This window comes from Chrysemys picta, chromosome 20 (assembly GCF_011386835.1).
Source record: "Chrysemys picta bellii isolate R12L10 chromosome 20, ASM1138683v2, whole genome shotgun sequence".
Lineage (NCBI taxonomy): Eukaryota > Metazoa > Chordata > Testudines > Emydidae > Chrysemys > Chrysemys picta.
The window spans coordinates 19,012,068-19,039,672 of record NC_088810.1 but is presented as its reverse complement, the minus strand read 5'-3'; the positions used below and the strand labels follow the sequence as shown (position 1 = coordinate 19,039,672).

The following is a 27,605-nucleotide window of genomic DNA, read 5'->3' as shown; positions in this document are numbered from 1 at the left end:
CCGTCCCCGAGGTATCCCTCGCACCCACCCACCCTTAAAACCAACAGGAGGGAGGGACTTGCCCCCTTTGCTTAGACTTCAGCGGCCGCCGCCTGGCTGCAGCAGACCCCCGGGCGCCAGCCCCCGAGCCGGCGTGGGGTGCTCCCGGCTCCCACGCTGAGCGGTGCCCTGTGTCTCGCTCGCCTGGGACATCTGACAATTCCCAGCCCTGCCCAAAGCTCCCACGCCCCCCCTCCAAGCCAGCAGTGAGTCAGAAACAAAGAAGAAACCCCTTTGTGGGCTGTGATTCGCCCTTTATTCTGAACTCGGGGACGTCACACTCGCCTGGCTATAGATGGAGCTGTGGGGTCCGAATCAGCCCTTTAGTGCAAACCCATGTGCCTGGCCAGGGAGGTGTGTGTGTGTGCTGCTCTGGAGTGTAACTGGAGAGCTTCTGTGCGCTACAAAGGGCGAGGAGAGAGAGAGAGAGGGAGGAGGTACCCTGTGCATCTCCCATATACCCTCCCCCCACCACCCAAGAACAGACACATCCAATCCAGCCTCATTGCTGTCAGGAGCTGCTCTCTGATCCCCCCCACCCCAAACCCCTCCCCCTCTCCCCTCCAGCCTGATCACACTAAGGAATGATGAAAAAAAATAATTCTGCAAAAAGGGTGAGTTGAAACGGCTTCTTCTTCGGGGTGAGGGGTTGTGGGGTATTGGGGAGGGGGTGTTTCTTTATTGTTCGGTTGAGACTTCCTCCCACCCCTCTTTGCAAAAAGAAAAAAGGAAACTAAACAACAACAACAAAAACCCCGACCCACCCCTTCTTTCTTTCTCTCTCTCCAGTTTCTCAGTCTCTTCCTCGACTTGAATTTGCCAGGAAATCCAGTCCTGTTGTGTAGTGTAAAAAAGGATGTAGGATCATGCGGTTTTCATTTTGATTGCAAGGAAGGCATGAAACACACATAACAGACATTGTGTATCTCCCTGTGTCCCCTATATGGAGAGTCTCTGTGTAGTGTACCTATGGATTTATCCGAGTGCCTTTCCAGAGATGGCAAATAAAAACCTGCACTTGCATTTCGCCCCCAGGAATAAATTCTTAATCAAAGGCTCAAATATGCAATTTGCACTGCAGTAAAAAATCAATTAGTTGGAATTCCTCCCTCCGCGGGAGCAAATGCATGTTGGTTGAGATGGATGCAACATCACAGCCGTTCTTGTCTCATGCACAGAATGAGATAGAGCTTGTGATTTTCGCTCCATGCCTTGGGTGGTATTATTAATTTTGCTTCGTGTCTGCAGTGGGGGAATCTCTGCAGAGTGAAACTGGCAAAGTACCTAAGTCTCAGCATTGGTGGAGAGTGGGCAAGGTGGGGGCGAGGGGGGGGACAAACTTGGAGAAAAAGGCAGGGTGAAGGATAGGGGAATAAACCCTCTAATAATCCCTTTTCTCTCTCTTCCTTCCCCTCCCTTTGTGTCAGGGGCCACAGGATGGAAACCAGCAATCCATGCAGCCAGAGAAGGTCGGCTGGGTTCGGAAATTTTGCGGGAAAGGCATTTTTAGGGAAATCTGGAAAAACCGTTATGTGGTTTTGAAGGGAGATCAGCTTTATATCTCAGAGAAAGAGGTAGGATTTGTTTAATTTGCCTCTCCTCCCCCACCCCCCCATCCTCCCTTTGCCTTTCAAAAGCAAATTGAGCAGCCAAAGTGTTTACCCAACACCCCTTCGAAACCCGGGAGTCTCCATCCATGGTGTTTATTAACCATCTTGTAATTTGCTAGCTGGAAAGTTTCTATGGGGAATTCTCTTTTCACTGTCTGGCTCTGCATTGTCAGTTCAAACGAGACCTGGGCTGGGTTTGTGTGTCGATTCTAACAACAACAACCCCCACAACGGTGCCCCGGAGTCTCCCACAGAGGACTGGCGGGGAGACATTTTTCCAGCGCCGATACATGAAACGATTTGCTTGGCAAATGCTAAACTGTTCATCTCTCCTTTCCCCATAGTCACGTATTTCCTTATGTCTGCCCTCCGTTATCGAGTTCCACAATGGCCTGGTTTGCAGCCTCACGCCCTGATCGTTTTCCAAATGGAAAAAACAGCGGGGCTAGGATGCCAGACCGACCGATTTAAAAGTTGGGGTTTTAGGTTCCAAGCCCAGTCCCTTATCGCTCAGTTGTTTTTCCAAAGCAAGGGGCACAAGGAAAGTTTAACCACTGCTTTGACATCCTGTTAGCGCAGAGGGTGGACAAAGCGCCCCTATCTCAGTTGCAACAGTCTGAGGGTTTGGGGTTTAATGTATTGGATTGAATTGGATGTGGCTTTCTGAGCACAGGCAGTCTGTGACTGTCCTGGTCTAGCAGGGGCTGGCTCGTCCCTTCCCTGTTTCACAGATGTTGGGATTGGTAAATCCACCCAACTGGGGTTTTTGTTTGTTTGTTTTAAAGCAGATGGATCTTTCACAACAAAATCTTGGTGCACCGTGTACAAGAAGCGAGGAGGGTGTCGGTGTCCAGACTGGGGTTACAGGTGTGAACGAGGATGGAGAGATAGGCCAGGATGTACATAAACAACCAAATCCCTCGGCTAGGGGAGCTGGAACAATTTGTATAGTGGGGGTGCTGAGAGCCATTGAACAAAACTGTAAACCCTGTATAGGATGGAATCCACTTCAAGCCAGAGGTGCAAAAGCATCTCCTGCACCCCTAGTTCCAGTCCTTATGCCCTCGGCCCCATCCTGCAGCACGGCTCACACCAGCAGCCCTTACTCATGCGGGTACGGCCAAGGGAAGGTCCCACTGCCTGCATGTCGGGTAACATCACCCAGGTTATCGAATAAAGAGCAAGAGAAACAACGGGGCCCAGAGGGAGAAGGATCCTTTGGCAAAGAGGCTAATGACATCATTGAGCATGGCAGAGCATGTATGGATCCGAGTTTATTGCAATGGAGAGATGATTGGAGAACAAACTGGGGGGAGCCTGGTCTGGGCTTCCCATCTATCAGCTTTTCACAACTCACTCCAAATGTGCTCTCAGTGGCCACAGAAACAGGGCATGGCTGGGGCTTATTCCTTGGAAACTAAATTATGCCTGGGAACTAGGGGATCAGCACATTAGAAATGCATAGACATTGAGAAAATAAACAGAGAGGTAGATTAGCTACTGTAGCAAGATACTGGAGATGGAAAGACTGATACTGATCATATGCTGTACAGACAGACAGATAGATATGCAGATATGGAGACGTAGATAGATCATTGCATTAAATGGTTGGGAGAATGTTTCCTTATTCACTGCCCAGTATCCTACCACTGCATGTTAACTGCTCTTCTGCACGGGGGCCCTGGTTCAGGAAAGCACGTAACCACACGCTTAACTTTTATCAACTTCTTCAACTCCAGTTGACTTGGATGGAATTTCAGCACATGCTTCCGTGTTTTCCTGAATCAGGGCCTAGACGAGAAATACACTTTGCTGCCCATAGGCCAAGGGGCGCTGTTTGCTCCACCCGAATACCGTGAGACATCCCATCGGTGCAGGTAGGCAGGGGTTGGGAATAGCTTGTATTATAGGCAGACAATAATAACGGTAAATTTACAGCGAGCTGCAGGGATTATGCGGAAACACCCAGGCAGATGTTTAATGGCGCTGGCAGGACGCTTTATGATTCTCCGAGCAGCTGCGGTAACATCACCGGGCCTGCTCACGAAGATCCTCATTTGTAGCCGTCTGGGCTGGAGCTGAGTTTGTGCATTTCCAGGCAAGAGGGCAGAAAGCCATGATTCAGGGGCGAGGACGGGGAGCTGGGGAGGGCTTGCCCATCGGGTTGTGCGGGATCAGAAATGTCTGGTGAAATCCTGGCTCTTTCGAAACTAATGGCAAGCCCCGCGTGGCCTTCCCTGGGTGCACACCCTAGCATGCTAGCCCTGGTGTGGGAGGAAGAAGCATCCCCAGGGGTGACCTGAATGTAACCCATATTGCATAACCTTCCTGAGTCTGCAGTGGGAGACTGAAATAGCCAGGAGCTGAGAGGCCCCAGTGCACCGCCTTGTTCTTGTGAGCTTTGTGGCAGCTGTCCTGTCTGTGAGCCCGCTATGTGGGAGAGGGATCCCCCGTCCCCACGCCCATTGATTGCAATGGGCTCTGGGTTTTACCCTGTGTCTAGATCTTCCAGGGCAGGCAGCGTTCCCCGCTTCCAACTTCCCCCATCCCGTGCATGCCCCTGAGCACTGGGGGCAAATAGACGGACCTTCTGGTTAGCGACCTACTGCCGGATTGGTCAAGGATTAATGTAAAGGCCCTGCCCGGCCTCTGGCATTGACATCTGAGTAGCCCGGGCCCAGGAATAGTAGCACTGGATGAGGTTGGGTTTAGAATGACTGACACTCGGAGCTACTTTCCTCTTCTTTGAGGAGCTAAGGGGCAGGCTCTAAGAAGGGGATGAGGAGCTGCTGGCGGGCGGCTCCCGTCCGTGTCTTTGTGTGGTAGACAGGCGCAAGACTCTGCCACGGTGGGCCATGCAAAGTCCCTGAGCATAGCGAAGTAACTTGCGCGTCTGTCTGAGAACTCACATGTTTGTGTCAATGTCTCGGTGAATAGCATGTGTGTCCGTGTCAGCGAACATGTATGTAAGGAGAAGTAAAACATCTATTCATCACCCATCACCATAGTATTGGTGTGTCCTGAGCAGGTGTTTAAATGAGCAATATGTCTGCATGTGAACAGTCATGCGAGTGCCAGTTTCTAAATGAGTAATGTGTATCCGTGTCGGTGACCAGGCATGTATCCAATGGTAGGGAACAACAAGGCGTGTGTCACAAGAAGCAATGTGTGTGAACGAACATGTGCATGGAAGACTGTGTGCATTTGGGTATGAATAATGCACGTTAGAGAACACGTATGTGTCTACCTGGAAGAATAACGTGTTTGTGGATATATGTGTCTTAAAGGGGTAACATCTGCTGTGTATGTCAGCATCAAAATGAATAATTTGTCTCTGTGAACGTGTGTGTGTGTTTGCATGAATGAAGAATGGGCACATGTGCAGATGGGATGTCTCTGTGAGTCTCAACATATGAATGAACATGTGTGGGGTGGAGCAGTTCTCCCTCATGTGACATTCTGCGGACAAACAAGCAACATCTGTGTGTTCTGCCTGTGTGCATGTGGTGCGTTGTGGGTGGTGCGTTGCATGTGCGTAAAATGGTTTCTCTCTGCACTTCTAGGTATAACACTCTTTTTAAACCAGATCTTGTGCCGTTTAGGATCTGACCCCGCTGTTTGCTCTCTTTTGGCCGCGGTTGGCCTTTGGATCTCTGGACATTCATGAGCACAAATGCGAACTCACAAGAACGGATGGGAGGACGTTGATAGCTAGCATTTCCTCCCGCTCCAAGCAGCAGGCCCGTAGCCAGTTCCCCATTCATCTCCTCCCTGGCCATCCTGTGCACGCTCGCTTTCATGGAAGCAGGCGCCTGCAGCACCTACAAATAGGTTAATAAATCTGCGTTGGTCGAGCAGAACAGAACGCAGCCTCTTCTGTTTTTTTCACACACCAGATTACGCCCAATGGAGGAAATGGAGCCACTGCTGTGCTTTCCTGTTGAGTTGAGATAGCTTTCCACTGACAACACTCCCGGTGAGGGGAAGGGGGACGATGCAGCTGAGGAGGGATCGGAAGAGCAGGCCCCACAAGGAGATGTGAACAGGGATAGTTTGTGGAGGTTGCCTGGACATTGGGGTAAAATCTCAGTCTCACATCCCTGGGTAGTAGAGAGACAGCATATGCTGATGGGAGACTAGACTCCAGGGTCTGTTACAGTAACAGCTCCTCAGCCGGTGTAAATTGGCATCGCTCCATCAAAGGCAGCTACCGGTATGTGGGTTTGCACCAGCCGAGGACCTGGGCCTCTTGCTCTTAAATCTCATATTAACTAGGACATTAACCTTGATGTTGCCTGTCAATTTCTGTAAAATGGGGAGAATGACACTCACCTCCTTTGTAAAGGGCTGTGACATCTCCTGAGGAAAAGTGCTGGGTAAGGACAAGGGATTATTATTTAGGGGCCCACATCGGAGCTGGGCTTTTCTGAAATCCGGCCCCCATTGTGGGTTGAAACCCTTGGTCCTAGTGTATTGAGTTCTGTCAATAAGAAATGTGAACAGCCTTAATGTAAGTTTGATCCCCACTCTTGTTTGGAATCTGTGCAAGACTTCTCCGGCCTGCTCTGCCTCTAGTGCCCCCATTAATAAAGCCACGCGCCTTTTGCTGGTTCATCGGCGCACCAAACGCTAGCAGGGGCCGAAGGCTTTGTGTATCCGACTGCCTCGACCTAACACACAAATCTTTAGCCATAGCTGCAAATTGGTCCCATAAACTATGCAAAACCTTTGTTATTTTGCATTTGATCGGTGGCCAGAAAGTTCCCAATAACAAAACACAGGCTGGTCGGAGTTGATTTCTGGTAAGCAGCAAGGCATTTTGCATTCCTTTCCCCTATCCCCCTCCCCAAACCCCCATTTCTGGTCATTGTTCTCTTCTTTCTAGCACTGCTTTGTTATTGATTTACACTCGGGAATAACAGTCAGACTAACACAGCACACAGCTGGGCTCCTACCACTTCCTGCCAGGAAGCCCACGGCCGTCAAGAATGGACTCTGTGCTAACAAGATGTTAATGAGGAAGTGCTTTTCTGGTGGGCTTCCTGAAGCCGCTAATGAAAGCTTCGCCTCGGTGAGCACAAGAGCCCTCGAAAAGTTGGCTGTGCTCTTGGCTAGTGTTTACTGCAGCAGGTCTGAACGCTGGTGAGCTGCGTGTGCTGCCTGGGAGGTGTGTGTTGTGTTGTTTGTGTACGTGGTGGTGCTGCTTGTGTGTGGGTTTGGAACAGCACAGGCCACGGAGCTGGGGAGCCCATCCGGGCCAGAGCCCGACCCACTTTGAAGCACTAGGTTGCAACGCTGCTCAGGTTTGGCCCGGCCCACTCAGGACAGTGGGGTGGCCGGGCCAAACCTGAGTGAGTGGTGGTGTGACCTGGCACGTGGGGTTGCAGCTGTGCTCTTTAACTGGCACTCCGCAGCCCCTGTGGGGTAGCGTGTGTTGACTCTGTGCACTGTGTGTGCGTGGTGGCGCTGCTGCTTGTGAGGAGTGGGCTTGTTGCATGTGTTTGGAGGAATGTGCCCGTTGTGGGAGTGGTGGCGTGTCTCCTCGAGTGTGGTGTGAGTGTGCCTTGTAGCGTGCGTGCGTGCTCACGTGTTGGCACATGCATGGCAGACGCGTCCGTGCACGTTGTGCGTTGGAAGGTGTTAGAGGTGGCGCTGTCGTGTGAGTGTGTACGGGTGTGACAGTTCTGAATGGCCCACCTTCCACTCCCCCACCAAGTCCTCTGGGCCGGCGTGGCTGAGGGCAGCCCTGATGGGTAGTTAGCACAGGGGCTGGGAACTGTTCCCCCCTCCTGGACTATTCCTTATCCAACTCCCTCCCCGCCACCTCTCCATTCTCAGAGTCTAGTCCCTTCCCCTCCATCAGCCCCTCTGCTGTGCCCTCTGCAGCATATCCCACACTCTATCCTGTCTACACCTCCCACCCTCCCGTCTCCTCCCTAGGGACAGGGCTGGAGAACCCAGGAGAAGCACTGAGATCTCAGCCTATGTACCTAACCTGCTCAGCAAAGAGTTTCCTTTGGGTTTGCTACACTGAAGTCCTGTCTCTGCCCTAATGCTGCTGCTCAAAAAGTCCTCAGAGCGGGAAAATGTATGGGACTTCCCCACGGAGGGGACATGCCGAGAGCGGCCCAGGATAGAAGTGCATGGCAGAGTCTTGTTCGTGCCCTAAGGGACGCCTGATGGGTCACTTTAGAGTCTGATAAGTCACTTTGCATTAGTCGATGCTGTGTCATGGTGGTCCCAGGCCCCAGCATTGGTGGGGAGGATGCAGGAGACCTGAGTGTCAGATCTGGGAGCGAGGGCTGGCGTAGAATCTCGGGGAGGGGGCACCATGTCCTATTCGGGACAGGACTGCAGACAGCGTGGCATCATCCTGGTGGAAGCGGCAGCTGGCATCCCCGCTCACGTAGGTTGCATGGAGCAGCAATCACGGGAGCACGAGTCTGCACAAATATCATTCATTTGCTGGCGAAAGGGACCGGCCTGAAGGCTGCTCTGTTCACAGCCAGTATGGTGTTAGCAAGCCCTCCACAACTCCTCCTCCCTACAAGAGGGGAGCTCTAAGCTAGGAGGCAGTGCGGCCTCATTGATAAGGGCAGGGCCTCTGGAGACCTGGGTTCCCTTCCAGCCTCTGCTGCTGACCTGCTGGGTGATCTTAAGCAAACCGCGTCCCTGCTCTGTGCCTCAGTTTCCCTCATGTCTGTCTCAAGTGTAGATGACTGCCAGGCCCTCTAGATTTAGTTCACTTGATGATAATCAGAATAGTTCCCCCCAGCAGCCTTTGAGAACAGGTTTTTTGCTCCCTTGTCCCAAGTTTCTGCCCAACAAGGCCTGGGCCAGGTAGTTAGATCCCTGTCCCCCTGTGCCCAGCTGGGGATATTATCTCCCGCTGCGCTATAGGGCTGACGCTGCAGTGCTCAGGGCGCAGTGGGAGGAAATGAGAAGGGTGTGGAATGCGGGATGTGTGTGTGTGAGGAATGAGGAGGATCTGACCCGCTGCCGGAGTTTTAATAACGCATGAGTGATGATTTCAGCAAAATACCACCTGCTAGCGGCAAACTGAATTAGCACGTGTGGACTCACTGCTCTGCTGACAAGGGCCTGGTCTGGACTTCGGTGCCCTAAACGCCCCCGATCTGACCGGGCGAGGATTCCACCAGGGCAGGCCCGGCACAGGACTCCATCACACACCCTGGCACGGGGGTGGGGGGGAGGGATGCAGCACCGTGGCTCGTATGGCAGAGCCTGCTGTAACTCAAGCAGGTTCCCAGGGAGTGGGGGGGACTCTCCGATCCCCAGAGCAGCCCAGGGTCAGGGGCCAGCAAAGGCGGCTTGAAGCCCTCGCCTTCCCCTGGAGTGTGAGTGCTGTGCTGTGCTCCTGTAGAGGGAGGGCACAGAATCTCGCCCTGTGTGGTAGCTGCACCAAGGAGATGCGGATTTGCTGTTAGGGGATGAGGGGGGGACTCTCTCCACCAGATGCCAGTTTAGGGCAGGATGGTATGTGCAGTATCCCATCTATCACAGCTGGGGTGGCAACGCTGCCTATTGGATAGGGACGCAGTCACTATAGGAGGACTCAGAAGCTCTGGATTCTATTCTCAGCTCCCTTCCTGACCTTGGACAAGTTATGTCTGTGCCTCACTTTGTCAGTCTTGTCTACTTAGATTGTAAACTCTCCCAGACCAGATTTTTAAAGGGATTTAGGCACCTGGCTCCATCTTTAGGTGCCCAAATCCCTTTAAGGATCTGGTCCTATGTTTCTGTGCAGCCCCCAGCGCATTGGCGCCTCGGCTGGGCTCTCTAGAAGCTCCTGTAATATAAATCCTCATCCTCATCCTCGTAAGTGTCGTTAGTGGATGTTCCATTCATGGAACACTCCCCCACCCCCAGCCCTTGCTCTTATTTGTTATTTCAGGGCTTATGAAAGGTGTGAGCTTGATCCCTTGGAGAAGGAATCCCTTAGTATGCACAGAGGAAGGGAGCAAGCTTCCCCATTCGGTCCTTGGCCTTTCTGCGGGGACGGCCCACACGGGGGGGGGGCCCTTGACAGCGATGCATTTGGGCACCTCTGCGCTTCGAGCTGAAGGTGTGATTTCCTGCTGGAGGAGACACCCCCGGGCTAGCTGCAGCGGTGGGAAGAGGTAGGGACCCTGAATCGGTCCCCATCCCAGATGCTAGGCACTTAGCCCGTCCCGCCCCTTCTCCACCACTCTGTTTCTGGTGTGAGTAGGCCTGCTTGAGATGAGAATCACACCCCCAGCTCGAGGCATAGACATACCCTGTGTGACCTGTGCACTAAGCCGAGACCCACCAACTCATTTCACCCAACAGCTATTAGATAGGAGTGATTGCCAGCCCCTCCCAACCAGGACCAGATGGGAACCAATGATCCCAACCAAAATCCCATTCCCAGTTCCCTGAGCCATTCACTTTCTGGGCTGCTACAGTGTGGGATGCCACAGGGAACCCTAGCATAGGTGGGTCTGAAAAAATTCCTCTCTCCCTGCTGCTGACATGGGTCTTTGCAAATGCCCTGCTGGGCTGAGTTTGATCTTGGAAATGACCTTTGCTGACAAGGAATGTGCAAGAAAGAAAAATAGCCAAGCCAAGGGACAAGCGGGACTGGGAGAGGAGGGGACAGGGAAGGACGCAAGATATTCAGAGCCTCCAACTGCATGATGCTCGCACTTCACAGCCTGAAAACATGCACCTAGGGATTGCTCTGTCAGCAAAGAGCTCCCAGCTGTTTAGCCTAGCATAGATGCTGGCCTGTAAGGGCTGATTTCAGTGTTTAATTTGTGCCGGGGCTTGCCAGGGCTGGCACCTCTAGGCTTGGCAGTTCATAGCCCGGGCACCTCTTTCATTACAAATTAAGTACTGGCTGATCCCACCCCTACAGTCTGTTCAGACCCTTCCCTCAGGGCGCAGTTTGATTTTCCAAAGGGAAAACTCACAAAGTAACAACAAAACAAAGGTATTCCTCCCCCAGCAGAGCACAGCAGGCTGTCCTCAGAACCCCCTTACTTGTGACTCTCCTCATCTGAGCAGCGTGATCTGTCTCTGCTGGGAGGTAACAGATCAGTCACAGGTGAGGCTGGGCCCTGCAGTGAAGGACCAGCCACCCCATACTATGTCTCCAACAGTGGCCAGCACCAGCTGCTTCAGAGGAAGGGGCCTATGCCACCTGCAGTGGGCAGTTATGGAATAATGGCCCTTCTGCTCTGGGAAGTTTCTTCCTGCCCCCCTTAAAGGAGTGGCTGGATAGTGCTCTGAAGTAAGAGGGTTTTTCGTAGGGACAGGAGCACTTGAGCACTCCCAAGCGGGAATGGATCCGATGTGGTGATCTGAGGCAAACTGTCTTTCAAGGGGCTGTATCCTGCCTTCCTGAATCCCCTGTGGAGTTTCCACTGGATGCAGCATTCTCTTTCACAGCCCCCTGAGAGGTAGGGCAGTGTCATTCTCCCCACTGTACAGATGGGGGAACTGAGGCATGAAGAAATTAAATGACATGCCTAGGGTCACTGTGGCACCATGTACCCAGGAATTCCTGAGCTAATGGAACTCTGGATTTCTTATTAGCAAAGAGACTTTTTAGAGGCCTACTAAGCTCTTGAACTCACTTATATCATGTGGCTGAGGGTTCCAAAGGAAAATTTTGGATTTTGTTAAAAAAAATTCCTTTGATCAGTTTCCAGCAGGGTTGCCTTTTGGTTGCACTGAGCAGCTCCTTGGTCTTATCAGAAAGGGTCAATTGAAGCATGTGATCTACTTTCTCTGTCCCACTTGTTGTTCTGTAGGCCTTTATCCGGGATATGTAAATGTAAAGAGGCACTGGGCTTCTTTCAGACCTGCTGTCTTTTGGAAAAGATGTGAAAAACCCTGGGCATGTGGCATCCTAGATCCCTGGGGTCACTGTAGTTAGTAGGGCATTTTTCACAAGAGCTGGTGTGTCCTAGCCAAACTGTAATTCAAGGGGTTTACATTCTGCCTTCCTATATTCCCCCTGGAGTTTCGAATGGTGACAGTTTTCATTTCACTTCCTGCCCCAAACTGCTGCATGGTATTAAACAGCTCACATATTCCACTGACAGGGGCCTACATTTCAGTGCCAGGGGAACATCTGGGACCCAAAGCACCAGATAAATATGAAGCTTAGTCTTCTGTTCTAAAGATAGCTGGTAGTCTCGCTATGTGTATAGGGTAACTTAAATCATTCAGGGAGGCAGTTTGCCCTGTCGGACAGGGCACTAAACTGGGACTCAGGGCTCCTGGGTTCTATTCCTGGCTCTGCCACTGGACTGCTGGGTGACTGTGGGCAGGTCTCTGTGCCTCAGTTTCCCTATCTGATGCTATCACAGATTCCAAGGCCATTGTGATAATCTCATGTATAACACACGCCATAGAATTTCCCCAAAATAATTCCTAGAGCAGATCTTTTATATCAACCTCCTTGGTAAGGCACTTTGATATCTACTAACGGAAAGTGCCAGATGAGAGCTATGGACTATAATTATTCATGTAATTTTTTCTGGTTATCCTCTGCTAGCAGGTAGGCGGCTAGCTAAATGCATAGGGTCCTACCAAATTCACTGTCCATTTTGGTCAATTTCATGGTCATAGGATTTTAAAAATCATAAATTTCATTATTTCAAATCTGAAATGTCACGGTGTTGTAACTCTAGGGGTCCTGATCCAGCTCTGAAGGCAGCAGCGCAGAAGGAAGGATGGCATGGTATGGTACTGCCACCCTTACTTCTGCACAGCTGCTGGGGAGGTGCTGCCTTCAGAGCTGGGCGCCCGGCCAGCAGCCGCTGCTCTCCGGCTTTCCAGCTCTGAAGGCAGCGCAGAAGTAAGGGTGGTAATACTGCGACCCCACTACAATAACCCTGTGACACCCCCCTCCCGCAACCCTCTTTTTGGACCCCCAATTTGAAAAACGCTGGTCTCCCCTGTGAAATCGGTATAGTATAGGGTAAAAGTACACAAAAACCAGATTTCACGGTTCATGACACGTTTTTCACGATTGTGAATTTGATAGGGCCCTATAGATGCATAGTGCATTCGCACGTCAGACAACTGAGGATCAAACTTACAGGTACTGCAAACTTGGATTAATGGCCCAGCTGCTGTAAGGATAACATCGCTCTTCATTAGGTCATTTCATCACCATATTGTCTACACTGGCTACCTCTCTGTCCACCTAATTGGATCTGCTTGGCAAAGGAAAAGAAAATCCTTAGCTACTTAAGCGGTTTTCTGAAGCTAAAAGGAGAAGCGGGGAAGCCTCTCGCTTTGGTACCAGTGAATTCTATTCTCATCTCTGTGTGGCAGGAGCCGTCTTTTTGTTCTGTGTTTGTACTGGTCCCAGTACCGGGGTCCTGGCCTATGGCTGGGACTCCCAGTGGCTATTATAATACAATCACCATCATCTCAATGCATTGAGTTTTAGCTTTAAGAACCAGGGACTCCAATCAAGGACCAGGCCCACTCTAATAAGAATCCCGACATCTCATCGAGCACTTTCCATCAGCAGATCTCACAGCACTTTACAAAGGAGAGCTAGTATTATTCTTCCCATGAGACAGATGGGGAAATTGACACACAGAAAGGTGAAGTGACTTGCATGAGGTGACAGAGCATTTACAGCCCAGATGTCAGACCTGTGATGGGTGTGGTAAGATGTTGATAGATGTTTGGCTGCGTGCGTGTGTTCCCTCTGTGTGCTGCCCCAGCCCTGTGCAGACAACTGGCATGGCAGACCTTGAGCGAACCATCCAATGACCACAAGATCCGTTAAGGGACAAAGGCACCCAGCCAGGTTTATTATCGACAAAGCACGGTACTAGTATCCCACAGACTCAACTGGACCATTACTATGTGTATGCCTGTAACAATGGACCAGCTCAGTGAACGGCAGGACTTTCCATTCCTTCCTTAAGCCAGACAAAGATACTCCCTCTGAGATACATCTTTATACCCCAATACAAACAAGTTAATACTGCCCCTTTGACACAACAAGTTACTGCCCCCTGATGTCGCTAAAAGCAGCAGTGTCCTGTGGCACCTTATAGATTAACAGACATATAGGAGCATGAGCTTTCGTGGGTGAATACCCAATTCTTTGGATGCATGTGTTGTGGTCATGGCTAGGAGCCCCAGTCATTAGCCAGGACACCGCTGGGCTCGGTGCTGAACAAACCCAGAGCACAAAGACCGTCCCTGCCCCAAAGAGCTACCAGTTGAAGGGAAACCTGTGCAGATCCATTGGCTTCAGTGAAGTGGCATGGATGGCAGTGGATCTTAGTGCGATGAAACATGCCCAGTCGATAGCACTGGGGACCTAAGGCCTCAGCAGACCAAATATAGCAGCAGGGCAAGCTACCTCCCCAACCTGCCTTGGCTACGTGTCTCACCCCTGCCCGGGAGAGGGAGGGGGAAGCTCGATCTCCATTTGCATCCTTGCCTGGAGAGAGTCAGGCTGATTCTCATGGTGGCATTACCCCCTAGGACCTGGGCTGAGACCCAACCAAACTCATTTCACATAAGCCAGTACACAGGCAAAGATTTCCAGCAACTGAATGGGGCAAAATTCGAAGACAAAATGCTAAAGGAGAAAGGCTGCATATCCCATTCCCAATCCCCAGGGACAGCCTTCCTTGTTTTACAGCCTTTCAAGGAAGCAGTTCAGATTAGATAGAGAGATTAGATCATGGGTGTTTATCTGGGTACCCGATTAGAGTAGTACAAAGAATATAGATTAGAATTATGGTAATCATAAATCACCATGTTTTTTTACCTTCTATTTTGTTTCTCGCAAAAGAATTAAGTGGCTAGTGACTTTGGGTGCCCAACTTGAGACACTTTAACTCCATTAGCAATTATGACAGTTTCCAGCAGCTGAAGATCTGTCCCCTGCACGGGGACTCAGCACTCTGCAAATCAGGCCCCTTTAAGGGGGTTTCAGGTTAGGGCCCCCCAGAAAAGAGGTCCCCAAAATCACTACTCACTTTTGAAAATCTGAGCCTCAAACTCTTTCAACTGAGGAAAAAAAAGATTGAACAATCCTAATGCACATTCTGAGTTTGGGGTTTACTCCGGAGAGATTAGCTGGGTTGGGTCATCCCCAAGAGCATTATTCCACTCCTCGCTGTTCTCCTTACAGATCACTCGAGCTGAAGGAGAAATTGCACTTCATTCCCTGGTAGGAATAGATTCATAGATTCTAGGACTGGAAGGGACCTCGAGAGGTCATCGAGTCCAGTCCCCTGCCTGCATGGCAGGACCAAATACTGTCTAGACCATCCCTGATAGACATTTATCTAACCTACTCTTAAATATCTCCAGAGATGGAGATTCCACAACCATAGCCGCGGTATTTCATTAAGCCTCTTCGGCGGCATCCTTCCTAGGTCCTCTAGGCAGCCTGAAATGTTCTTCCAAATAAATGTATGTTGTTTGACTATCGGAAAAGACACAGGGTCAGGTTCTCTGCTGGGGTCATTGGCGGTCCATCCAAATCAGTGGAACGGCTCCAGTTTACACAAGAAGAGAATTGGGCATATCCCATATAACCCTCTTCATCTGGACGTCTCAGGGAGCACTGGGAGTCTGGAGAAACCGAGGGTCGGCCTGAATGGTGGGGCGAGCTGATCACGCCAGAAACACCGTACTGAATGGAATGGTGCAAAGTGGAGAGAGACACCCTGGCTCAGAAGAGGCTATATGCCTGGAGCCCCGTCTTTAAGGCGATAGCTAGCCAGTCTTGTGAACTATTTGGCATTCAAGCGATTGTGCTGGCTGCAGACCGGGAGGTTCTCGGGCAAAGGCGGTGGCAGCTCTAAGGGACAGAACCAAACTGCAGGCAACTGGGACACTCAGTTCACTGGGATTTGATAACTCGGGCTTTGCTGAGGGTGATTGTTTCAGGTGATTCATTTCAGAGGAGGGTGTATTTGTCAGTGTTCTCCGCTCTGAAATGCGGCTGAGGACTCATGGGCGTGATACATTTCCACCCACTTGCCCCTTTTTTTGTGTCAGTCTGACTTTCCCACGTGGGGCAGAGGTGGCCGGCTGGTACCTTTGAAATACCTAAGTGGATGGTTCCCTGTCAGCGTCTCTCTTTGGCCTTGCAGTTTGCTCACTGAATCCACATCCAGGTCATTTTGCTTCTCTGCTTATTTCTCTCCCTCCATCTCGAGGCAGCAGGGAGGTGGGAGGGATCAGCTGTTAAGTCCTGTTGTGATCCGAGGTTTTGGGCACCTTTGGCGGCTTGTGAAAACAATGTCACAGGTGTGAAAAGTGTGTCACTGCGAAGGGACCGGATTTCTCAGTGCCACCACATCCCCTTCACACCACTCTGGCAGCACAAAGCCACCTTCACATGGACGTAAATCACAGCTCCACTCAGCTTACATCCCCTTTCCACTGCCAGAGCCTTGTATAAATGAGAACCAGGCCCTGGGCATCGAGCTGGAGCAAAGGGCGCAAGTAACCAGCAGAAAACAAACTATTGACTTGCTGCTCATTAAGTGAGCCTCCTCCATTCTGTGCGCTGACTGAGGCCGGGGTCCTGAGGGAAAACCAGTCAGTGATCACGGAACTGAAGACAGTGATCATGTAATTGTGGGCTGCATTATAAAAGGGCAGGGCCGGTGCTACCATTTAGGCAAACTAGGCGGTTGCCTAGGGTGCCAAGATTTGGGGGCGCCAAAAAGCGGTGCCCCCAATTTTTTTTTTACATCGTTCCTACGCCCCCTCCCTGAGCGCGCGGTCGCCGCTCCACTTCTCCCGCCTCCTAGGCTTGCATCGCCAATCAGCTGTTTGGTGCCGCAAGCCTGGGCGGGGAGGAGAATTAGAGCGGGGGCGGCGTGCTCGGGGAGGAGGCGGAGCAGAGGTGAGCTGGGGTGGGGAGCTGCCGCACGGCTCCCCGTGGGGGGGAAGCTGCCGCAGGGGGGGAGGGGGGCTCAGGGCAGAGGAGGGGGAAGTTGCCGCGGGAGGGGGGCCTCAGGGCTGGGTGCTGCCGCAGGGCTGGGGGCGGGGGCACAAGGTGCACCGGCCCTGTAAAAGGGAGCCGGATTAAGCCAACCACCACAGTTTGACAGTTTCTGCTGTGTATTACAGTTATTCATGCCACTGTCTATCCTAGTGATACACTGTGAGACATTCTCTGTAAAGATTGGCTGAATCTGGATTTCAGTGCGCTAAGCTTCAGGGGTGCCCTGATATTGAGGTGTTTGTTCAACTCATCAGCAAGACAGGGGCCATTTGCAAACTGTGAATCCAGTCCCATGTTTGACTTTTAACCTCCCCAGAAGGGGAGGTCTCTATGCCCATCGCAAGTGAACAGGGCAGCGATCAACTGGATCCCTCAAAAGAGACGGCGTTTCGGAAGATACTGGCAGTACATAAAACCTCTACGGTGCACAGACTATGGGATCTAGCCCACAGTTGGGTTTTATTTATATACTGCCTTGTTCACGTATGGATAGATAGATAGTTACATGGTTTCCATGACAATCTTTGCTCAAACTCCATTACAAAGCCCCATGACTGCTTGTAGGGCCCAATTCTGCTCCTGCTGACAATCAGTGGGAGCTGGGCACCTAACTCAAATAGGCTCCTTTGAAAATCCCATCCTATAATGGGGGCAGGCTCAGACTAGTTGAAGCCTGGAGACCCAGGAGCCGGGCCAGGACTCAGGCCCTGTTGTATGCAAGAGGCCAAACCCTTTCCCCAGCCCCCAACCCAATGTATCCACATGGGTGGTCGGGAATCCCCCTGGGGAGGAATGCACGGGCTGATTCACAGCCCCTGCTCCACTCCAGGTGTCCCCTCTTCCATAAAGGCCTTACAGTGGATGTAAATTACAGTTATACCCACAATAAGGGCCCTTTGCACTGGAAGGGTGGCCCAGTCGTTACGGAACTAGCCTAGGCCCTACTCTAGCACCTACGTCCTCTGTGACCTTGGGCACGTCACTCCCTCGCTCTGTGCCTCAGTGTCCCCATCTGTACCATGGGGATAATAGCATCACCCTGCCCCCCCGGAGGGCTGTGGAGATAAATACATTAGAGTCTGTGATAATGGGGGTCATATAGGTGCATAGGTTAGGTGGAGGCTACATAAAGGGGCTGTAGTATAAATGAGAATCAGGCCCTGAAAATGCCTTCTCTTCTGAAGGGGTTGCATAAACATACTGTGGGTTGAAGCGGCCGATGAGCCAGGCTAGCAGTCCATGTCCGCCAGTAATTGTCTGGGTTCCAGGCTGCTGTAGCCTGTGCCCTGAAGTTTTGTGCTTTGATGGTGTTTTCCTGGTCACCTCTTCACGATGGATGAGGTTCAGCAACAGGGGATGTGGCTTCTTTGCCGTATCAGAAACCTGGGACTGGCTCCTGCATCAGCTGGCGGTGCATGCTGTCATAATAAGCCAGGTTAAAAATAGAAAGTGCTAATCTTTATCCTCCAGAACTTTTGTTGTGCCATCTTCCAAAAGGCACTGAGAGCTAATGCGATTGCATCTGCTAATCTAGAGACACACGCCCACTCGCTTCCAGACGCTCCGGCGCACGCCCGCACACGCACACACAAAGGGACACAAGCGCGTGCACAAAGATGGAGCGCCCCTTGCTGATGCTGGTGTGGCGCAGTCGGGCTCGGCGGGGTCAACAGGGGGGACACTGGTGTAAAAACGATACGGAAGGTGGAGTGTGCCTGAATTTTAGCTCAGCAGATCGTGTGCAGTGTTTTGGCACCACTTGGAGTTGATTTTCGAGGCAGGGAAACAAGCCCAAAGCCACGTTTTTCAACACAGAACTAGACATATTCTTTCCTCCAGCCTATGCCCGCTGTCTGGTCCAGTGCACAAGTGGTGGGGAGGGGTGTTAGCCAGGGAGGGGATGTGAACAGTTGTGAGAGTCCAAGGGAGAACTGTAGCTTTTTCTGACACGTTTGTCTGCAGATAATGGCCACCGTGGGGTGTGTGTAACCCGCTGCGTGGCACAGCGCTCTCTGCAAACCCACCCCGCAAGCCAAGCAGTGGGATCTTATTCGTCTCGCAAGACGGGGCGAAAGGTTTGGTTCTCTTGGACGGGGAAGGGGGTTCTTGGGGCTTATGGTCCGGGAGGGGGCCCTGATTTTGGAGGCCCAGTTTAAGACTCCCGAGGAGCTCTATTTTCAGAGCTGAGCGGCTACCTCTGCTGGTGATTTCCATTGGTGTTGTGGAAGCCCTGCCCAAGCTGTCTCACATGGGGATCCCACCACTGCCAGAAGAAGTTGTGGGGGGGGAGGGATAGCTCAGTGGTTTGAGCATTGGCCTGCTAAACCCAGCATTGTGAGTTCAATCCTTGAGGGGGTGATTTAAGGATCTGGGGCAAAAATCTGTCTGGGGATTAGGCCTGCTTTGAGCAGGGGGTTGGACTAGATGATCTTCTGAGGTCCCTTCCAACCTTGATATTCTATGAAACACTGAGGAATCCCATACCCATCACTATATTAGGGAGCACTAAGCCCATGGGGGGGTCATTAACAGCTTCCTTACAGCACATGTTGCAATTTCATTGTTTGTGTACAACTTTTAAAAATTGTAACAGTGTCTAGCGCTCAGGCTGTGATTTCCAGGGGGCTAAGGAAGTTGGGGGCTCTGCCCCCCCCCCATTGAAATCCCCCAGGAATTAAGGAGGAGATTTTCATAAGGGTCTAAATAGAGGCGCACAAGGCAGATTGACTTTGAAAATCCCAGACTAGGGTAGAAATCAAAGGAGCAGGTTTTCAAAGTTGCAAAGGACGGTTAGATAGAATTTGACCTTCAATGGGAATCAGGTCCCTGAGATAGTTATATGACCCCGCATCACTGTAGGACCTGAGCAGCCCTCACAATCTTTAATATAGTGATCCTCACAACCCCCCAACTCCCCGAGATAGAGTGCTATTATACAGAGGAGAAACTGAGGCAGACAAAGTGTCTTGCCCAGGGTTACACAGGAAGCCAGCAGCAAATCACAGATTTGAACCCAGGTCTCTTAGCTGCCAGGCTAGTGTTCTAACCACATCCTTCCTCTCAAAGGTGGACACCTAACTCCAAAGTGTGCCACTGGAAGGTGCCCTCAAAAATAAATGAGTATACTACTCTGACATCAGTACTGGGTGGACTACAGACAGTGTTCTAGCATCGGGCGTGGGGCTCTGGAGATATGCAGTGCAGCTCCAACAACAGAAAACAATTCTAAGCACACACAGAGAGTTACACCACACATGCTATAAATGTATAAACCCTGAGTGGTTCTAGCAAAGCCATCCTACCGGTAGCCAGTCTGGAGCGGAAGACCTTTGTCGGCTGTGGCCCGCCACTGACAGTTGCTACTTTTTGCTTCGTAGGTCAAAGATGAAAAAAACATCCAGGAAGTGTTTGACCTGAGTGATTATGAGAAATGCGAAGAGCTCAGGAAGTCCAAAAGCAGAAGCAAAAAGAACCACAGCAAGTTCACGCTAGCACACTCCAAACAGCCTGGAAACACGGTACAACTTCCTACGCAGCTGGTGCTCACCTTCACCAAGAGATCAGGCTGTATTGACTATGGCAGCATGAGTCAACAGCCCAATCCCCTCCTTTGCCTTCTCCAAGATCTAGTGTCTCCCTCTCCCCCCCATCCCTAAATTATTGGTCTGGGCACAGGGATCCCTGAGAGGAATTCTCTGGCCAGAGGGTCAGCCTAGATCATCACAATGGTCCCTTCTGGCTTTAAGACCTATGAACCTCCATCTGTTGGAGGCAGTAGACCCTGCAGTGATGAGTGATGGCCAGGGAGTTTTTGCCATTGACTTGTAATGGCAGCAGAACCAGGCCTCTGGCCTCTATAATTAAATAAGCCAATCATTTAACTCCAGATCCTTGGAGTGAGATGTTGTGAAGGCCAAGACTACAACAGGGTTCAAAAAAGAACTGGATAAATACATGGAGGATAGGTCCAGCCAGGATGAGCAGGGATGGTGTCCGTAGCCTCTGTTTGCCAGAAGCTGGGAATGAGCGACAGGGGATGGATCACTTGATGATCACCTGTTCTGTTCATTCCCTCTGAAGCACCTGGCATTGGCCACTGTCGGAAGACAGGATACTGGGCTAGATGGACCTTTGGTCTGACCCAGTATGGCCGTTCTTATGTAGTCTAAAGAAGGGACAGGCAAAGCATTTGGGATTGTCTCAACGTGGACCAGAACCTTCACCAATAACTGAACCATTTAGCGAAGAGTGGAAACATTTCAGCTGTTAGTGGCAGTCGTGGGTTGGCTGGTTGGGTGTGTGTCTTCCCGAGAAATAAAACAGACCCCCCAGTCTGGTTCTCTGCTACCATAAATCGTGTCCTGGGTGGAGCTGCGCTGGTTTGCGTTAGCGGAGAATCCGGGCTTTGTGCATATTCCCACACCCTTTTCTTGGTGGCTTCACTGTGGCCGGGGACCGAGCCGACGCTCAGGCGCTGCACACAGCACTGACATGAATTCCCTCTCTCCTAGGCACCAAATCTGATCTTCCTGGCCGTCAGTCCGGAGGAGAAAGAGTCCTGGATCAACGCCCTCAACTCCGCCATCACCCGAGCCAAAAACCGCATCTTAGATGAGGTGAGAAGTTCTCTCGGGGCTGGGCCCCAGCTCCGTTGTCTCAGCCTTAATCTTCAGTGAAGCCTTTGGCTTCAGCGCTCCTGCCTAAGGTACGTCTGCACAGCAGCCAGTCTCCCAGCCTGGGCCAGCAGACCGCTAAAAATAGCTGTGTAGAGGTTGTGGCTCGGGCTGTGACGCCTGGGGTGGGCTTCAGAGCACGAGCCACGACTTACCAGCACAGTCTGCACCACTATTTTTAACACAGTAGCATGAGCTCTGCTGTGATCCTGACTCTGTCAGCCCGGGAGGCTGGCTGCTGCGAGCTGCCGTTGGCTGTGTAGACGAACCTGTGGTGGGAAAGGCCCCCCGCGCTTCCGACCCCAGCGCAAGCACATCCCTCTTTCTCAACCTCAGACCCAATGGTGCAAAGCCGCTGGGCTTTGGCTAATGGCAATCGGCGCGTGGGGGGATCGGCGATTGCCACGCTGGCTCTGGCGGACACTCTGTGACCATCTAGCGCGTAATAAGCCAGCAGTGATTACATGCCGTGCTGCATGACTTCCATATGCCGCGGGCAACTCCTAGGGGCTGGCTATCCCGGGAGAACAGCCTCCTGAGACGTAGCCCCATAAAGCACCCAGGGGGTCACCTGGACAACAGACGAGATGCGAGGCCCATCTTGCCCTCACTAAAGTGCACAGGAATCCACCCTATTGTCTGTCTTGTCCGTTTAGACTGTGAGCTCCTCGGGGCAGGGACTGGCTCTAGATAAGTGTCTGCGCAGGCCCTAGCTAATAGCCAAGGAGGAATTTGGGCCTTGTATTTTTAACTACCCGGAGAGTAGCGTCCCCCGCCCCATCCCTCCCACCTCCCCATTTAAGGTCCCTTCCCATGGCAAGTGTGATGCAATGGGGTGAAGATGAGAATGAGGCCCTGAGCAAGGCCTTGCCTGCACCCAGAAGTTGCACCAGGTTAACTCAGGCTGGTTTTTAAGCCAGTGAAAAGCCCTATGTGGATGCATGTCAGAGACTGAGGCAAGGATGGGTCAGGCCTAGAGGTTGGAGCGGTGGCAGTCGGGCCCGGGGGTCAGAGCTGGAATCAGAAGTCAAGAGCAGGGTGGGAACAAGGTAAGAGTAGAGCTGGGAGCTGGGCTGGAGCAGGCTAAGGCCCATGAAGTCTGTCACTTCTCTCCGGCACGGGACGATTCCAAGCCACGAAGCTACGTTGGGCATACTGAGCTGCTCTTTCTCCTGTGAGGTTTATATACCCGCCTTGAGAGTCACCTGACCAGCTCCCAGCTTGGGGATTGGCTGCAGTCTAACACAGGAATGACTCATCCCCTTGTGGAGTTCAGGGGTGACTCATCACCTCACAGTGCACTTGTATCATTTTAAATCTGGCTGTCTCCGTTCAGCTTGCGCTGGTAGGCGTGGTGTGCGCACAGGTAACCGGACAGGCCAATCCAGCTGTTCACCAACGCGCTGTGTGATAGCAGCAGGAGGACGAACTGTAGGGGCATAGGCCAGCATGGGGATATGATCTCACTCCTGTTAGAATACGGTCACTTCCAAAGTGGCTGAATTATTGTGAACTAAAGTGCGGGATGAACCCAAACAAGGTTGTTTGTGTGAGGATGCGAGGGAGTTTCTGCTGGAAAAAGCAAAGATGTATTGGTCCAACTTCCCCATGCAAATAAGGCCTACATTTACCAGCACAAGCAAAACTGATGCAAACCAGGTTTAAAATTGATAGGAGTGTCCACACGCAAAGTGGCATCTGTTTAACTACATCGGCATAAAATTGCACCTTTATCTAAACTGGTACAAGCAGCTCTCAGTCTGGGAAAGGAATGCTCTTGCATATGGCTTGCCATGGCAGATATGGGGTCTGCAATTCAAAGGAGGGCCTCGAAATGGTTTAATAGCCTAGCAGGTGGTTTTACCCTTGCCTGTCCCTCACCTAGGTGTGATGCCCTGTGATCAATCCAGCCCACATTCCCCCGTAATTCAAGTCTAGGGACTTCCCTATTGTGAATTGTTTTACACTGAAGCTGGTCAGATAATACGGTGATGGGTGGCAGTATAAAAACCTCAGATAAGTGGTTAGAGTCTCATAATTCTCTTGCCTTTGGCTCCACCAAAAGCTCTACCAGTTAGCGGTCTGCAAACGCCTTTCAAGAGCAGACAGCACATCATGTTGCCAGTGTCTGGAAGGTTCGGATGAGTTACCGCCAGTGGAATTCTTTTGCCCGTCCCAAATAATTGATTCCACTTCAAAGCAAGTTTTGATTCAAATGGTGTTCGGTGAACATTAGAGCTCTTGGGTTTCGCTGGTGCATTTCATAATGCAAAGCTGGTTTTTTTATTAGCTGGCATATTTGCCAGGGCTGACTTGCAAACTGTATGTTTGACTGTCGGATTTGCAGTTTGCAATTCAAACAATCTGCCGGCCGAGAGTTCCTCCCTGAAGAAATGAGCAAATTTTTCTGTACAGTGGCAACATTGGAAAATGTTGCCATCAGCTCGTGGACAGATCGCACATGGAAAGACAAAACTGGTTAAATAAATTATGCACCAGGAATTATCGACCCGGCTCCTGTTACAGAGGCAGGGAGTGATGGCTTGTGGTTTGCATTTCTCAGGCACTGGGATGCTTGATGACCTTTATTGTCCTTGCAGGTGACTGTTGAGGAGGACAGCTACCTCGCCCATCCGACCCGCGACAGAGCGAAAATCCAGCACTCCAGACGGCCTCCGACACGGGGACACTTGATGGCTGTGGTATGTAGGCTAAACCCCGGGCACAAGTTCAGATAGATCATCTACGACGTTAGCAATCTCTTATATATTTATTTATTTTGAAATGGATGGAAGAAGATACAGAGTCTTTTATCTCTGGGTTGAAATGCAACCCGGGTTGGTGAGGACTGACGGCTGTTTCCTGGCCTGTGTGAACTGAAAAGGCATGTCTTATTCTAGTTCCTAGTACAGAAGTGCCTTACAGGTGGGAAACTGAGGCATGGGGTGGATTAAAAGACTTGCCCAAGGTCACAGGAGGAGGATGTGTCTGAGCTGGGAACTGGACCCAGGTGCCCTGCGCCTCAGCCACTAGTCTACCCCCGCCCCCCACACCATTCCTCCTGGTGCCTGTTTCCACGCTGGCAGGGATAGGCTAGATGGGCTCCTTAGAAATGCACAGAGAGGTTGATTAGAGCCATTGTTGCTGTGACGCTCAAAGTAATGGGTGGGCGGCCTCTGCATCCATCTGCTCACAGTTCCTGCCTTTCTCTCCACGCTCTGCAGGCATCTACCTCAACGTCGGATGGCATGCTGACACTGGACCTCATCCAAGAGGAAGACGCCTCTCCTGAGGACCACGGGACCTGTGAAGAGAGCTTCCGGGTAGATCTGGATAAGTCCGTGGCGCACCTCGTTGCCGGACGGCGCCGGTCGGATTCGGAGAACATCAAGTCCTCGGAGAAAGGCCGGTCCGTGAGCCTGCCGAGACGGGAGGCGATCTCATGGGACAAAACTGGGAAACGCAATGATGCCTTTGAGAAAGGGACCATGTACACCCCGCAGGTCCCCAAAAAGCTCTCGCACTCGGAAAAGAACAAATGTGCCTCCATGGAGGAGATTTTGTCTCGCCGGGACTCTTCTGCGCACCGGGCAGTGCTGAGGAAGGGGCTGGAGGCTCAGTTTGCTTCGGGGGAGCCCGAGCAGCTGGCCCGAATACAGGAACTGGTTGCACTGAAACTGGAAAAAACTCAGGAACTGCTGGCGGAGGTGAAGGGCTATGGGGAAGGGAAGCGAAAGACAAAAGATTTCGCCACTGCTGCCACCACCACCTCTTCCTCTTCCAAGTCGGACTCTGAAAGCATCTTGCAGGAGACGCAGAGGTTGCTGGGCGAGGCCTCCTCCACCTGGAGCCAGGCCAAGAAGGTGTTACAGGAGATTAAAGAGCTAAGGGACCTGTACAAACAGTTAGAACTGCAGCCGTCGGACCCTAAACCCAAACAGATCTCACAGTCTCAGTACAGGAAGAGCATGATGTGAAGGCACGCTTCAGGGTGGGGCGGTGGTGATTTCTTTTTATTATTATTTACAGTGTTCGAAACAGTACAACGTGCCTGTTCTCATCAAAACTTGCTCCTCACGCTTGACCCCTTCCCCTCCCCAGATCTTCCCCTGTCCCCAGATGAAACAAAAGGTGTTCCAATAAATCAGTTTGGATTCCTATTTTTTTTTCAAAGTATCCTTTCTCTGCGTTCTTGGGCTGCTCGTGTCATGCTTGCAGGATGGAAGATCACCAAGACCTGGAAAGCTCCCGGCATACTTGTGGAGACATACGCACAGCAGCCGGGGTAGCTATTCTCCCTCTATAGAAGCCCTGGGTTTGCTGCTCTGAACCCAGAGCTGCAGTTCTGTGTCCAGCGTTACAGCTCCTTGATCAAGAGCGTTGGCAACTTAGTTTATGTTTTTCCTCCTCTTTAAAAAAGAGTCAGCACGTGGAGGTCCCCGTTATCCAAAAACTGTTTGGAAGATGCTTGCCAGTGACATCCAAGCCAGGGTTGGAATTCCGCTGTCAGAACGAGGAGATTCACGGCCTGGAATGCAGTCTGACGTGTCACGAGAGGCATCGGGCGCTCCTTCCTGGACTGCAGTTAACAGGGCTCTTCCCTGGCGTCCCTGCACTGATCCTAAACCCTCTTTTGCAAACTCCTGTGGCAGGCAGCTGTTAATACATGTGGTACATATACAGCCCTCCCTACGGAGGCAACAGGTATGCAATCTGTGTTAAAACTAACCCTGTCTGTAGGCTGACAGCCGATGCTTCGGAGACACCCCCTGGCCCAGTGCAATGAGATTTAGCAACCACAATGTCTTCCTTCTTGTGCACATGATCAAAGCCTGGAGTCCAACGGGCAGTCATTATTTGTTTTTCATTGTTCTTTCCTTCATTTAGGCTGGAGTGAAATGGAAAGTCAGGGTTTGGCACAAAGGGCAACAGAAAAGCTGAGAATTGCAGTTGGTTTAATGGGCCTGATTCTGCTCTCGCTCACACTCCGTTTACACAATCGATCCTCACACCATTGTCTCTTAGCTGACACCGATGTGAGGTCAGTATCAGGCCCACTGAAACTCAAACGGATCCCAAATTAGAGCTCAGATATCCTCGCCTGGCTGATGTCTAGCACTTTTCTAAATAGGTGGCTCAGCTTTCATGCACTTAAGCAGCAGGACAAGAGGGAAATATGCGAAGATTTCTCTCAGGGCTTAAAGTACACTGGCAAATTAACATCAGTTGTTTTTTCCAAGAAATCTAATTTCCTTGCCTATGTTGCAAAGAACCCCTGAGAATATTAAAAACAACTGAGTTTTAAATGACTAATTTCCTTTTCACTGTTTACATTTTGTACCTCTCACATATTTGAAATGAGAGGAGTTATGTTGACGTCTGTGTCTGGTCAGTTTCACTCATATTGCCGGCTAAGGCTGTGATGTTTGGGTTGCAAATGCTGCAAGGAAATGTTGATCTGTGTTTTTTAAAAACTCCCACCAGTTGGAATTAAATAACATTGGTGGAAATATTTCTATTGGCCTGAGCTTCTTTAACAGCTGGTGGTTGGCAAAGCTTAAATTTGGGGCCCAATTTCACCTGACAATGTCCCTTTAAGTTATTCATGACTCTTTTCAAAACCTATCCTTCAAACGGCAGAAGAATCTCTGGCTCATTTCAGTTCTTATCACAAAGCCACACAGTCATGCTGTCGTGATAGAAATGGGGAGATTTGGCTTTTACAGAATTTACAAGAAGTATCCTTTTCTTGATTTATTTTTTAAACATGTTGGACCACTCAACGGGTGAATTTTTACAGTCAGTGGAATCAGATTTCATCCCTTAAAAAAAAAAAGGAGAGATTTAAAAAAAAAAAAAACCTGACATATAAGCCATTCTGACAGTGCCCTTCTATGTCATCTCTCTTTGATCCAGAAGGAAACAAGAAAAAAAAACTTCAAATAGTTTTCAGATATAATGTTAAGCATTAAAAATAACCCGGTTCTCAAAATAGAAAAGCTGTTTTAAAATCAGAGGTTCTAATTACACTGGATTAGCCTGGACATGTGTCATGAGTGGGGTTGAGATTCTAGGCACTGGAATAATATCAAAACACTTGATTGGGTTATATAGTTCTAGCAAGATGCCCCAAGTCTCAGGTGCATATGGGGGTCACTGAACACACCCGAGAATCCCACAGTTATGTAGAACCTTGTTCCTTCAAAATCTGTCTTGTGCAACCTGCCAAGATAGTGACAAAAACTGCTTGGTTAACAGGGGTGGTTATCTGACTATAGGAAAAACAAA

At 50.9% G+C, this 27,605-nt stretch overlaps 1 protein-coding gene across 2 annotated transcripts; it reads left to right on the top strand.

Annotated features, from left to right (window-relative positions):
* Positions 1-269: 269 nt before the first annotated feature.
* Positions 270-26,627, top strand: PLEKHO1 (pleckstrin homology domain containing O1). Of its 2 annotated transcripts, XM_005293650.4 has the most exons (6): positions 270-653; positions 1,467-1,613; positions 20,022-20,162; positions 21,156-21,260; positions 23,918-24,019; positions 24,542-26,627. In XM_005293650.4, the coding sequence occupies exons 1-6, from the start codon at positions 624-626 to the stop codon at positions 25,292-25,294; spliced, it is 1,278 nt and encodes a 425-aa protein (XP_005293707.2). In that variant the 5' UTR covers positions 270-623; the 3' UTR covers positions 25,295-26,627. The 2 variants fall into 2 exon arrangements, with proteins under 2 accessions (XP_005293707.2, XP_065430145.1); XM_065574073.1 differs by lacking the exons at positions 20,022-20,162; positions 21,156-21,260 and having other exon boundaries at positions 370-653.
* Positions 26,628-27,605: the final 978 nt, after the last annotated feature.